This window comes from Idiotropiscis lumnitzeri, chromosome 11 (assembly GCF_059441095.1).
Source record: "Idiotropiscis lumnitzeri isolate Australia: NSW breed Sydney's pygmy pipehorse chromosome 11, RoL_Ilum_1.0, whole genome shotgun sequence".
In the NCBI taxonomy this organism is placed as follows: Eukaryota; Metazoa; Chordata; class Actinopteri; order Syngnathiformes; family Syngnathidae; genus Idiotropiscis; species Idiotropiscis lumnitzeri.
The window spans coordinates 16,070,038-16,084,926 of record NC_142401.1 but is presented as its reverse complement, the minus strand read 5'-3'; the positions used below and the strand labels follow the sequence as shown (position 1 = coordinate 16,084,926).

The 14,889-nt window shown below is 40.7% G+C and overlaps 1 protein-coding gene across 1 annotated transcript in view; it reads right to left on the bottom strand.

Annotated features, from left to right (window-relative positions):
- Positions 1-14,889, bottom strand: part of LOC148327688 (plexin-A2-like) — a 117,233-nt gene that overhangs the window by 16,799 nt on the left and 85,545 nt on the right. The window contains exons 17-22 of the mRNA XM_088308482.1: positions 12,826-12,919; positions 6,914-7,156; positions 5,409-5,552; positions 4,082-4,316; positions 3,747-3,889; positions 1,696-1,964 (exon numbers count right to left, since the gene is read on the bottom strand). Of these exons, the coding sequence (XP_088164608.1) occupies positions 1,696-1,964; positions 3,747-3,889; positions 4,082-4,316; positions 5,409-5,552; positions 6,914-7,156; positions 12,826-12,919 (1,128 nt within the window). The remainder of the gene's footprint in view (positions 1-1,695; positions 1,965-3,746; positions 3,890-4,081; positions 4,317-5,408; positions 5,553-6,913; positions 7,157-12,825; positions 12,920-14,889) is intronic.

Here is a 14,889-nt window from a genome sequence, read left to right as displayed (position 1 = left end):
CCAGGATGATCCTCATTAGAGTACCGTACTAATATGTACCAAGCCGTGCCACAAATGTTGTGGACGGTATAGATCTGGCTTATGATATAGATTTGGACTTTACTGACCACTGCTTGTTGATCATTGTATCTGCCTCAATCGAACAGTGCTTTCTCGAGGGAATGCCAGGCGCTAAGCTAACTTGCGTTCCAACAGCTACACGCTATGGCAGAATAGGTAGTGTGACTAAACACCGTCATTTCACGTTGCAGTGTCGCTTCTCAAAGTAATCAATCCTCACCTCATGACGGCAAATAAGATAAAGTATTGTTAGCACTAAAGGGGGATAAGGAGGAGCTAGGTATGCCACACAATGAGCAAGAAGAAAGCTCAGGAAAAGATCGAGAATACATGTTAACGGCTAAGCTAACATGAAATGTTAAGTAACGAAAACGAACGAAAAAGTCTCTGCTGGAGTTTGAAGAGGAAGTTTGGACGGAAGTAGCCATTTTGGACGAAGTCCACAGCTTGTTAAAGACTACAATATTCACCCAAATAAGACCTGTGACCAGCAACTAGTGGGCTATGGCATATTAATGGGCCCTGCTTGATTATCAAGTGTGTCATATAAAATTACTAAATTATACTTAAAGAGGAAATTTGGTGTGTTAAAACTACTAGCAATATTTGAATGTAGCCTCACTTCACTAACCCCCTCACACCTCAGTAGCTGACCAAATCCACAACCCTCACTAACATGATTCCCAAACATGAACTAACATAATGGCATTTGATTATGAACATGCAGGAGTGATAAATAATCAAGGAATTTCTTCATTTTTACTATCCGGTTTCAACAAAGTAGTACTGCTAGCAATATTAAGGTAGCATTTGCACTCTACGAAGCGGTTAACCACAGCTGCTCTCTTGGTAGCGTGATTTATGTGCAATGGAGAGGTATTATATAATTGCAATTATTTTGAGTTTTTTTTTTTTGGGGGGGGGGTATGTATGTCCAAACAGTTGATCAAAAAGAGGTAATAATTGTACTAATCGAGCAGAAATGTTGATAAATCTGCATGGCTTAGAAATCCCTAGATCCCTTCGCTCTGCTTCTGTCTGTGCTAGTCAGTTGTCAGCAAAAGAGGGATGGGAATTTTTTTTTTCTGGAGTTGAACATTCGAGCGTTTAAATCGCTGTTTTTTTCTTTTAACCAAGCAGATTTTAGATTCACAGGCCCTTTTCTGTTTCTGGTCCTTCTCTATGGAATGAGCTCCCACTAAATGTTAGGCAAGGCCCCTCTCTGTCCACTTTTAAAACCTGTTTGAAGATACATTTTTATTCCTTAGCTTTCAACTCAACATAAGTCGGTTGCTGTTCTTCTGGTATCTATTGTATACGTGTTTGTGTGTTTTAATGTGTCCTCTAATTTCTCGCTAATTTATATTACACCATATGGAAAGCACTTTGTTACAGCTCCGGCTGTTGTGAAATGCGCTACATAAAGTTGTGTTGTATTGTAATGTATTTTTTGCGTACATCATCTATTATGTTCACTACACGCAATAAAAATGGAGCGAAGGCCCACTCCTGCAATTTCTTTTTTAACTTTGAAAAGCCTTCACCTTCATGAAGCGTGTCATTTAAAAACCAACACATTCTTCAATTTTAAGGTATGTCATAACATTTTCCCTTCAGTGCAGTACACTGGCTTACCTGCGCAACAGCAGCTTGGGGTGGTTTTTGCTCTCCAGGTTGCGCTCTATCAGGTCCGAGAGCAGGTGTTTGAGGATGTCGGTGGCGTACTCCAGGCGCCCCTGCAGCGCCGTCATAATGAGCGAGGCCACGTAGCCCCGGTCCCGCATGGAGAACGAACGCTGCAGTTCCAGCGTGCGAATGAACATAAGCAGGAATACTTTGTTGTTCACCAGCTGCGCAAACTGCTTCAAGGCTTTCTCCACGCTCGCCTGTCCGCTCCCCGGCACCTGCACACATCATCCCATCGCACTCTTTAGATGAAATTGCATGATTGTGTTACCAAGGGAGCTGAAGCGTTTGAGAGCTTTTGATTTATGCCAGAGATATACCGCAACTTAAATCTCTCTCAGGATGGAGACAACAGATTGCATGAGAATGCAAAAATGCTGGTTTATCGTTTGAGATGGAGACATTTTTGCAATCTTTCAACGTGCCTTTGCGATGCGTCAAGTGAATTCAAGGATTCACAATTAAACATGGATTTTCGCTATTCTCGGACTGGCCTGGTCCCCATCCTCTGTGAATAGTGGGGGTCAACTATACGTTACTATCATTCAGGGGCGTAGCTCCAATTTTTTTTTCAAAAGGTGAGGCCAGGGTGTCACATCTTAGTAAGGGGTGGTTGTGCGGTTGGTCAATATCGTACGATCCACAGTCAGGGTTTCATGGAATAAAATTTGCACTTACTCAGAACAACGTGTAACAAAGGTCAAAGTAAAAAGCGTCATAATGACATTTTGTTTGCCCTTGCTTTGCTTTTCTTACTTTTTCAGCGTCTACCTCTCATGCACTGATTCGGTAGCTGACAGCCAATCAGTGTGATCCATTGTGACAATCATGGCTCATTCATTGAAATCATAAAAATCTGAATGACACAAACATTGGGGGTGCCCAATCTGATATTGATATTGGATATCGGTATAATATCAGCAAAAAAAACTGTATCTGATTAAATCGGGCAACATCAAAAATGTTAACACTCATACACAGTCCATATCAGACTTCATCTTCTCCTACCTACTGTTGGTGTATATTGCTCTTTGTGTTGTATTACTTGATCAATTTTCTTCTCACATTTTACACTAAAAAAATAAATGAAATCATGCATCAATGCTGCTGATATCATATCTAATCGATATCAGTATCGGACAGGTCTCTAGGGTGCTATCGGTATTGTATCAGAAGTGAAATAGTTGTATCGAATAAATATCTCTGAAGTCTTCAGAATTCTATAGGTTTCTGCTTTTTACTTAATGTATGTTAGTTGCTGCTAGGATTGCATGTGAGTGCAAGATTGGTATAAGTGTGCATTTTATTTCATGATACCATGACTGAGGATGGTATGATAAACAGAGACTTCTTGGCCATGTTGTTTGCTTGTTAATGAATTTGATTTTAAATGTTCTTTACTTCAGACAGATTCATTTACATTTTTCATTCAGGTCAATTGCATATTTATTGTTTAAGCATGTAGCTAATACAAATAATGTGACACAGTATCAAGGAATAAGAATACTGCGTCCATGTGAAAACAGCCAAATAATCACAATATCAAAATGTCCCCTGGAGTGTACCCAATGCCCCGTTTTCTCCTATTCATTGTATATTTTCATCCTAAATCCTTGTAAATGCTCATGGCTACAGGCTTGCTGTTCTCTCAAAAATGCATAAGCAAGACTTTATGGGGAAACGCATCAAATGCTGCCCTTAAAATAACTACAAAAAGTATCTTTGAAAAGTTGTGAAAGATGAGATGGATTGGCGGTCGCAGTGAAAGATTTGACTGCACTGCTGAGCGTCAGTGAAGCTGCAAACTCCACCAGCTGCTGCGACATGAAACAAACCCAAGACAAACCGCCAAGCGCCAGCTCGCGTTTGCTTACGCCGCTCTGTTTGACAGCACTTTGACAAACAACCGCGGCCAAGAATAAGCTATCTCCTCCATTCTATACCCGAGACTGAAGGTTGACATGTGATGGCTTTAAAATGTTACCTTGGATGTATCTCACCTCCAGGTCTCTGAGCACAGGGTGGTCATCAATGCCAGGGAAGAGAACCCTCATCGCATACGTGCGGTAGTCCAGGAAGGGGATGCCTGCCCGATCCAGATCACTTGTCAGCTCATTGATGTCCGTCTGAAGCTCTGCGAAGGCTTCACAAAGCACAGAAATCATTATTTTGGGAGTTCAACGTAGCTCTTCCCTAATAAATGTAAATTTTACCCTCTCAGTAGAGGTGTTAAAATTCAACATACTTACATGGCAAATTACTACTTTCCTATGAGAGCCAGGGGTTTGGTACCAATTTGTGCTACACCTTCCCATATCCCATGTGCATTCCTCACCTTCCTTGCACTCCAGAGCCACTCGAGACTCCAGGTTGTCCATCTGCAGCTGCAGCCGCTTCAGTGTCAGGTCGTTCTCGTGCGACTTGCGTCTGTAGGCGAGCAGGACAATGACGACCACCACGAGCAGCAGGCCTCCCCCGGCAGTGATGCTCATGATAGCAGGCACCGTGAGGAGGCTGTCAGAGCGGATGTGGACTTCGCCCGGAGAGATGTGAAGTCCTCCTACTTGGACCTGGAAAAGACAATGCAGAATAGTGTGACACAGCCAAGGGAAAAAACATTCAGAATTGTGAAACGCTCACCAAAATTAGTTTGGGTTTCCAACCTTACAGACATACTGCAATGTACTAATGTGCATGTTCTCCCCGTGCTTGCGTGGGTTTTCTCCGGGTAGTCCAGTTTCCTCCCACATTCCAAAAACATGCTTGGTAGGTTGATTGAATGTTATTCGTCTATGTGTGCCTTGCGATTGTCTGGCAACCAGTTCAGGGTGTACCCCGCTGACTGCCCGAAGACAGCTGGGATAGGCTCCGCCACTTGTGACGAAAATCGGTTCAGAAAATGGCTGGATTTGATGGAAGAGTTAATGCAGCACTTGCAAATCAGGTGTGTGTGGACTCCCATTTAAATGTGAGTGTAATTTTGAACCCTGCCACACCTCAGTTATGAGGTTATGCACGCTTGGGCAACCACAGTCCCTGTTGTTTATTTTTACTTTCCCTCTCAAAAAAAAAAGTATAAAAATACAATGCTATTATGTTGTACTGGTTCTAGGTATAATTGTTTGACGAGGAACTTATACTACCCAGGCCGTATTCTGTTGGGTATCTTTCATTATCAATAAGGTTCGTGCAAAATAGGAATAAGGCCAAGGTTTTATTTTTTTTCTGCTTGATAGTAGGAAGCCTCTCCTCAATGGGGTGGCATGGATTCTTTATTGGCTATCAACTTTTGAAAAATCCCCTCTAAAAGTAAAAATTGAAGATGCTGATAAGCAGGAGAAATACAAGCCAGACATGGATTGTTTCTTTTGCCTGTGGCCTTGGAGTCTTTGGAAAACTTTTGTCGCTTGAGATTTGTTTTGTTGCTGTTGTGGTTTTCAAGCTCTTTTCCCAATTTGTTCAAGGGCGCCTGTCAATAATTCTGCAGGGCAAAGTGCTGTTGCAATCGGCTGGCAAGCGGACCGTAAATGACACACAATGACATGAGACAAAGCCTTTCGTTGACCCACAAAACACACCAACAAGGCAAATGTGCACTGACCCACATCCACACCGGGCAAGTAATCAGACGCAATGGCAGACGGTGACGCGTTAAGACTTACCAGGACTTTGTGCTGGCCGGTGAGGTTGGGCGGCTCACAGAGTAACTGGGTGTCGGACACTGTGAGGGAGCAGGGCGTATCCCCGATCAGCACCGTGTAGTTCAGCCGGGCGCCCCCCGACACCGATGGCACCAGGTTACGACCCTGCGTCATCAAAAAGAGAACACTGCCGAGATGTTTTCTCACTGTGTAGTAGATATAGCCGACGGCTGCTAATTTGATTACTGCTGAATTGCATTAGCATATAAATGATCATCACGGATAATCATTTATCTGGGCTAATTCTTTAAAACCCATTTTGCAAAATGAAAGACCCCCTGAATTCAATGTTGTTTACAGTCTTTTCCGATTTCGATTAAATGTTCACAATGCAAATTCCCTCATCAGCCCTCTTGAAGAATATATTGTCGAATCATACAAGGTGTTCCCTGATCCCTAGAAAGTCTCACATTAACCTCAAATCCACCCTTCAAAATTGTTTTGTATCTGATGAATATGAATTCACGATGCTAAGAAACAATGAATATACCACAAGCCAAAAAGGACTGCAATGAAAAATGACCAGTCGTTGTTGGTCCAAGACGCTTTTGTGAGAGATGTGCGATACAGAGGAAGCTGCCAATTATGTTGTGACATGAAAAGAAGACGACTTAATGGGATTAGGTTTATTGATCCCTGAAAGGACACTTTGATAGTCCAGCACTATCATCCATCTTTGGGCCTTTACTGTCATCAGTGATGGGAAAAGCACTCTACTGATCAATATTTGTGTTGAAGACATTTTTTTGGGTGGTGACCAGTGAACAAATGGTGTGGTCAAACTATAATTTGACTTTTATTTTCAATTAAGGATACATCATGGACATAGAGAGGTAGTCTAGTTTGTGTCTGTTAAGTTTAAAGGCATAAAGGTAAAAAATTGAAAAATTTCCGACTGCTGTTACCAAGCAACCTGGTGATCGCCGGCTGGAACAACACAATGTAGAAAGTCAACTATATCAAAATTGGTTCGTTGATGAAATTGTTTCTGCTGCAGTGAAAACATAAAAAGTACAAACTTTCCATCTGAAAAGTTGTAAGGCTTTAAACGTTACCCTGGATTTAACTTCAACCCTAAAACCTACCGACCCTAATCGTAATGCCAGTGTAAACCCCAAATCCTAACACCTAACCACAAATGTTAATTTAAACCCCAAACTGAATCGGCACTCCAACCTTCACCCTTTTAATCATAACCAATTTGCACCTAAAAATAATAGGTACATTATTTTCATTTTTTAGATTTGTGTTTTTAATTTTATTTTCCAGGGAAACTTTTTAAGATATAAAACACATATTTTAAAATAGACTTATTTTATAAAGCAGTAACCCTTAGTGTAGAGTCTTAATGAACTTAAAAACTAACAGTAATTCTAAATCTTACCCAAATTCTTAAACCACACCTTAACTCCGAACTACTAAACCAAGCATAATTTATGTCATCAAATGAGCAGACACAAACGCACTTTCAGGATGATGGGAGCTCCCGGTTTCTGCTCCAGGATGCCAGACAGGCTGAGAGGCTCCAGGTAGGGGTTGGGGAAGTAGACAAAGCTGCTGTTGCTGTAGGTGAGCAGCGCTTGAACGTTGTTGAAAACAAAGCCAAACTCGTCCACGTGCTTGACGCTCTCAGCTTGGCCGTCGTCGTACTCGAACTGCAGCGACGGAGCGAAGCAGCTGATGGTGGTCGTGTTCAGCACTTTGCACACCTGCGCACGGGACAGATCCAAGTCCAAGTTACCATAGAACACAATAATTCCAACACTTTTACAGTCAATCAATTTACCACCAATTCATTGTGCCATTTTACATATTAAAAAGCTCATGGCAGACCACCAACGCAAAAATGTCACAAAAATAGGAAGAGTGAAATCATGATGGTCTTCACAGTTTACTCACAAATTTACTCAATCTGAACTAAAGGCCTGTTTAATTAAGCACAAAGCTGATATACTCCCTGGAAGTCATGACTTAATAATCTGTTGTATGAATGGCAACCTTTGGTTATAACGGATGAATGCACCTTCTGCCATCTCATAAAAGGGCATTTTAATTGTTCTGCCTGTTACTACTTTGTATATGTTGCTGGCTTCACAAAGATATGGTTAATAAATAATAATTTTTGGAAAGATTTAGTGAATATTATGATTATTATTTTTTAAATGTAATCATTTTCTACTTTCTCACGTTACCCCAATGTGCCACAACACTCTGATGTGGCACAGAGTTGACTCCTCTAGATCTGTTTATGGTTGCCAATTTGCAGAGCTGGGCACTTGACCCTTTTTTGCCGGTCAATCCCCCGCCCTACGGCCGCAATCTGGCTCGCCTCAGAAAAAAAAAAACCTCCGTGCTTGACGCCGCTGCGGGAGAGATGCTGACAGCAGAGGTTTACTTTGAGATCATTGTTTGTCGAAGAAGAGACGTGAGACTGCAGCATGCGTTCAAGCGTGCCTTTATTTCCTTATTCTGACAACACGTAACCCGCGACTCCCACCTGCTACTGGGAAATTCCATTACATGAGGGCCGGCAATACCACAATCCCGATAACAATCCTTAGGCTGGCTAATTTACTACCCCCTCCTCTCTGAAATGGTATGCCCCAGTTGCAAACAGGATGCGCTGGTTACGTGAAGTCAGAATAAAGAAATACAGGAATGCTTGAGTAGACACTGCTGTCTCACGTCTCTTCATACACAAACAATTGGTAGTGGTGCTTTTGACGCGTTCGGAGGCAGTTTTTTAGATAAACTTTAAGCCGCCTCGCGAACACATCACATGCACGAAGTACGATTCGTGGGCCGGATAATAAAATCAACCTCTGGCCTTTATTGATCAAACCCTTTTTAAAAACCTGTCAACTCCCTGGCCCCATAAATGCTCTGCCTATTTGTGGATAGTCAACTTGGGTGTGGCATGGCTCAATGGTACAGCGGTTATCTCCCAATCCAGAGGTTGTGAGTCCAGTCCCCTTGTGACCACGTCGATGTGTCCTTGGCAAGATACTGAAATCAATGTGAAGCGCTTTGAATGCCATAATAGGTGGAAAAGCACTATACAAGTGAAAGATCAGAAGATTATTTACCATAAACACGCCGGTATTCACTCGTGTCATTATTGATAGAAAAAGGAGCATTTTGATTATGCACAACACTTATTCATTATTTAGAGTCGCTTTGCTCTGCACACACATTCAAGCATGTTTCAGCCAACCTTCAAGCAGCCAATTCATGGAGTAATGTCCTATGTGTCAGGGACAAGGGTAGCCAAAGTAATGTGTTGTATGACCTTTTGATTTAAGTGCGTTGAGCAGTAGATTCAAAAATCGGGCATTTGTATTGTATTCCATCATATTAACGTGTATGAATTCAAGGTGACTTCCAAGCATCTGTTTTGATCTCTTCGTTCATTGCAGATAACTGCTTTCTGAAAGATATCTGTCGTGGATGTTTTTATCACTTGCTCATTATTTTCCTCATTAAACTACTTAAAATCTATTTGACCTTTAAATTTCAACTGTGCAGGCTGAATTATAAGCGTCAAAGCATTTTTTCCCCAAATTGTTATCTCAGCTTTTGCACCGAATGGTTTCAAGCTGCCGTCTTTTTATTTCAAAGTGTTTCTTTGCCGTCCATGCTGATATTTACGATAGAATAGTCACCCTCATTAAATTCGTCTGTGACCCTCTTTCTCAGCTGTTGATACGTGTCAAAGGTCGACTATAAGCCTTTCTCAGATCGCAGTGCTGCCAGGCAGTTCTGTCAAACATGCAGTTTTAATTTAGCAGCTCAAATCCCGGGCACGCATCATTAACACACCATTTAATTGGCTCGGAGCAGAGCATCGTCCACACACATTGTGCAGTTTAGCAGCTTCGCTTACATTTGCCTCATCTTGTGTCAGGGGTCAGGATGGCAACTCTACTACACTTGTGGACTACCTCAGAACCATTCACGTGATGAACACTGATTATGTGCATTTAATGGTTTGACGATATACTTGTGTGTCCTTTTAGGTCTATAGAGCCAATCTTACTGTTGAAGTAAATACAAGTTTTCTTTATATGGAACATTGCGGACATAGACAAAACACATATTGTGTATTTGGGGCTACTCAGAGATGCTTTCAACTGTGACAGGTATGTACTGACTCATGACTTTATTGTGATTGGTTAATTCTGAACACAGACACATCACAGTTAGAAGAGGTTGTGCAAACTTGTGCCACCACATTATTTAAATAGTTTATTTTTACTTCCCTCTGTGAAAAGATTTTTCAAGAAATTAAAGTAATAGAGCAAAATAATGGTGGACTTTTTTCCTGGTTGATCTTGGACTCAATTTTTGTCTCGCCAAATCCTTGGAATTTTGACCTTTCAACCCGAATGTACATCCCATTTTAACAAACCACACTATTTAGCGTCCAAAAGCCTCAGGTTTGTTTGTTCTTCAGACTGTTTGCATTCCAAAAAATAGTTTTGTGACTTCCTTCATGTTTTAGCTTGTTATGCTATCTTTTACGTTGGTCTGTTGCTTATGAGTTTATGTCTGGGGCCGGCTACACACAATATGAGTCAACTGAGTACTTTACTCTCAAATCCAAATATGGCGTTGATCCATAATAAAAACCTGAATTTAATCATTGCCAGTGTGACTGCAGATCAATTGAATGTAAAAGTTTTGTTTTTTTTGCCACCAATTGTCAACCACTTTCTTTGTAAGTGAGCCAAGCTGTTCCCTTGCTGTGCATTGTCATTTACCAATCTCAAATACAATGATTTTGTGAATTACTTCTCAAATCTTCTTTCTGTAATCATGCTGAAACATCAACACATCCTCTTTATGGGGGATTTTAATATTCATATGCTGTGTTGAAAAAACATACTAGACATTTTAAGCTTTATAGACTCATTTAATTTTGTACAGTGTGTTTCAAAACACACTTATATGTTTTGGTGTGGCTCAGTTTTTTTTTTTTAACACACCAAGGACTGGATATGGGGTTGGAATATTCAGTCTTAAAAAAAAACACAGCTACGTTTAGACAAGGCCTAAATCTACCGCTAATGCCTTAGATGAGTTTTGTGTTTCCTCTTCAAACATGAAAGAACGTGACACTTGTTGTCCAATACTGGATTTGGTGGCTCCATGAAAACCTGTGCGGTCAAAAGTCATACATGAGCACTGGTTTAGTGAGAGAACTTGCTCAGTTTTCTACCAGGGCAAAGTTAAAGAGGACAAAAGGGATCATTTGTCAAACATTATTCAGACAAACCTTCATAATCCGCATGTTCGATATAAAACTATTTATTCTGTGCTTAAACCTCCTCAGCCTATTTGCACAGATTCAATATTGCTGCAGCAAGAACTCTTGTTCCAAACACTAAATTTAACCCCTCTGTCCGATGTTATTGTTCGGCGGTGTTAAATTCCTTTGAAGCTATTTCATTCATGTTTGAGGATGTGGTTCCTTAGATTAAGCCATATGGCTCCCTTTAAGACTGTGTTCCTCCTTAAGGAGGTTCTCTTGAGTATCGGTATGCTCAATTATCAGCATTTTAAACGTGTTGGCCATTTCCACTTTAAGAAAACATTTCCCTCCACGGCTCTGCAGATGACAGTCAGGTCTATGTCCTGCTGAGCAAAAAAGACGTTTTCTCATTAAGGCCATTTTTGTCCTGTCTGGAGGAATTCAAGACCTGGATGCCACTGAATTTCTTGGATTACAATAAAAAGAAAACACAAGTATAGCAATAAAATATAATCAACATCCTATCTCACCCACAATATGAAACATAATCCATGCCTTCATTAAACCTCGGCTCTAATACTGTAATACATTTTATTTTGGAGTCAGCCAGTCCTCCCTCAGGCATCTTCAGTTGGAGCGCATATGAGAGGGCAGAGAACCCCAATTCAGGAATCCCTTCACAAGCTCGCTGTACACTTTAGAGTTCATTTTAAGATACTATTATTTGTTTTCAAATCTTTACACAGTCCCGTCCCACCTTACCTCTCTGAACTCCACTACCCCTGTGCATCTGCTCTGTGCCTCAGGCCAGCAGACCAGACACGACCGCTGGAGGTACTGAGGTCTAAGTGGGAGCTAAAAGGGGATCAATCATTTTGCGTTGCCTGTCTCTCCATTTGGAATGAATGACCTTACTTTAAATGTTAGACAAGCCCCCCCTGCCCCTCTGACCATTTTTAAAACTTGTTTTCAAACACTTTTATTCTATGGCACTGTTATTCTCTCTCTCTCTCTCTCGATATATATATATATATATATATATATATATATATATGTGTGTGTGTATATGTATATGTGTGTATATTGTTTTTAATGTCTTTTCTTATTGTATGATTGATTTTTACTGGATTCACAGCCCTTTGTATCCAGCAGTGGTTGATTTAAAGTTCTAGATTATTTTGTCCTTCGCTGTTTGTCCACTTTTTACCTGCAACGTAATGAGGTTGCGAGTAGCTCAACTGACGTTTTGCATGACTGCAGTGAATCTCTTCTTATCCTTGTTTAGCAAAAGTTTAATGGGTCTTGCCATCAACTGAGCTATTTCTGTTTTTTTTCAAAACACACCTGTGTCTGTGATTTGCTGAATGTGCGTGGTTGGAAGTTCACTGAACTCATGATGAGTGACATGTATGTGACACAGCAGTCGGCGCGTGGATGACAAATTGCGCCAAAAACAAAAGCAAGCGTTTTCTATCATGCAAATGTGTGGATCATTTTGAACTCACCCTTATATGTTAAAACTCTTTTCACACTGCACTCGCTCAGTTACCTTTTACAGTAACTTGAACTGCGATACATGAATTCTGATTTTAAAATTAATTAATGACAATGTGTTATATATATGTAACAATGCAATAAGAAATTTCACAGCCCTCTGAGGGAAAACGTAACTACACTGTGGCCCACGACAAAGTTTGACACTGCTGCTCTAGACCATTAAATGTGGTCTTAAAAAAGGTAGATTAGTATGCATACCTTTAAATAGGAAAAGCGACTTGAGTAAGCCCAGGAGTTTGATAAATATAGATGGGATATGGGTCATTTGAAAAATGTAATATAAGAGTTAAACAGGCACCGGGCATTGTTATTCCAGCGTGAGCATTGTAATAAAAAAATGTGAATATCTGTACAGTCACAATTTGTTGTTTCACTTTTCTTTGCTTAAAAGACAAAATAAGTCAAAATACTTGAAAATACCAGCGTGAATAAGTCAAATAATATATGAGTCATGCGTTGAAAGTAAGGCTGAGTAGTGAATCTCCCGTTGCTTGAAATCTCCTTCGACCATCATCATTGATCAAACATAAACAGCTTCATTAGAGGTTCATTAGACGACGTCTCACTCACATTGACAGACTCGTGGCCGCCGTATTTGACTCGGACGCGCGGCTCCTGCACCACGTCCAGGTTGGTCCCGGTCACCGTCAGCGTGGTGTGACCGCTGTGTGGAGGGAAAAAAGCACTGATTATCAGTCGGAGTCATGCTGCTCCAAACTCTTTGGCTAATTAGAGTGACTAACACAGATGGATGTCTTGCAAGCCTTCTAACCCAATGTTTTCCTCAGAGGCGGCGGAAGTATACATTTGGAGAAGCTGGCAAAGCGCCGCACTCTTTGTTATTGGGCGGGAGTGTCGGATCAAACGGGGTAAACCAGCTGGCTTCTATTTTTGTATTCAGTAGCATGAATGCAGGAGCTGCTTGTTTTCATATCTGTTTGGGTGTGATGAGTTTACAGTGAACAACTAACTCAGATCCTTTGCATAACCTGTGCGCGGGCGTGATCTTACAGCACGGTGTGTGAAAACTCAAACCGGAGATGTGAATTGAATATGTCCAATCGGCTGGTGTGCCAAAAACCCGGTCTGCTCGCACTTCAAAGGCTGAAGCTAAGCTTGCATAGCTCAATGGGCTCATGGCGGCACTGTGCATCCGAGATGAGAAGTGCTGATTGCATTTCCGCAGAGCTCCTTGGCGATAAGGCAGTGTCTCATTGTAGACACTGAGGCCAAGAAGTTTGGTCCTTTATCTAATGACAGGTTTCAACAATCAAATTGCACTTTGACAATTACATGAACAATAAAATAGCAGTCCAAAAATCCACGGGTTGTAAATAAGTAAATATATATTAGGGCTTGTCAAAATTATTTCAATACAATCTTATTTATGTAGCGCATTTCACAACTGCTGAAGCTGTGACAAAGCGCTTTCCATATAGTGTAATATTGAGAGTAGAAGCGCCACTGGGACAGAACCCCATAACTTCTGTCTTCTTTTCATTGAAATTAAGTGACATCCAAATTTACATTTCCTCTCGGCAGGACAAAAGTGGTCTCAAGGTGAAAGCGTCTTTTTTGCTCAGCGGGAGTTGGAGTGCTGCTGGAGTGTGGTGCTTGTGGGCAGTTTTGAGAAATGTTTCTAAGAAAAATGCCTGTAAAGATGTCTCCATTTAATCGTATTAAAGAATCAAAGAAAGCTATTAGAACAGTCTTTTTAATTAAATTCACTTCATATTGGGTGATTTCGAATTAATTCCAAGATATTACTCAAGTAAATATCTGCAACAAGCTTCACAAAAATAGGAGTTGAAAAATGTAATAAATTGCAATTAATCATGGAATTTTTTTGTCATTAGTTAACTGGACTATATATATATATATATATATATATATATATATATATATATATATACATATATATATATAAAGTGAGCTTACAGGGAGAAGAGACCAAGAAGGTGGAGAAGTTTAAGTATTTAGGGTCAACAGTCCAGAGTAATGGAGAGTGTGGAAAAGAAGTGAAGAAGCGTGTGCAGGCAGGCTGGAACGGGTGGAGAAAAGTATCAAGGGTGATGTGAGATAGAAGAGTTTCAGCTAAAATGAAAGGAACATTTTTTAGAACTGTGGTGAGACCAGCGATGTTGTCTGGTCTGTAGACAGTGCCACTGAAGAAAAGACAGGAGGCAGAGCTGGATGTGGCAGAGATGAGGATGCTGAGGTTCTCTTTGGGAGTGACCAAGATGGATAGGATCAGGAATGAGTACTTCAGAGGGACATCACATGTTAGGGACTTTCTAGATAAAGTCAGAGCGGCCAGACTGAGATGGTTTTGACATGTCCAGAGAAGAGATAGTGAATATAATGGCAGAAGGATGCTGAGTTTCCAAGAGAGCTGTCAAAATTAAAAAAAATAAATTAAAGCATTAACTCAGGTGATTAATCCAAAAAAAATTAACTCAGTTAAATATTTCAACTCAGTAAACTCAGTTTGATTTACTCAAAAAATAATTTGCATATTTTGCAAATATTGTGTCATGTTAGCTGACTTTAGCACGTCTCAGAACAAAACACTCTGTTTCAGTTACCACTGGACCTTGCGCGCTTCAAACCAGAAAATGTATTTTTTAGCTTGTG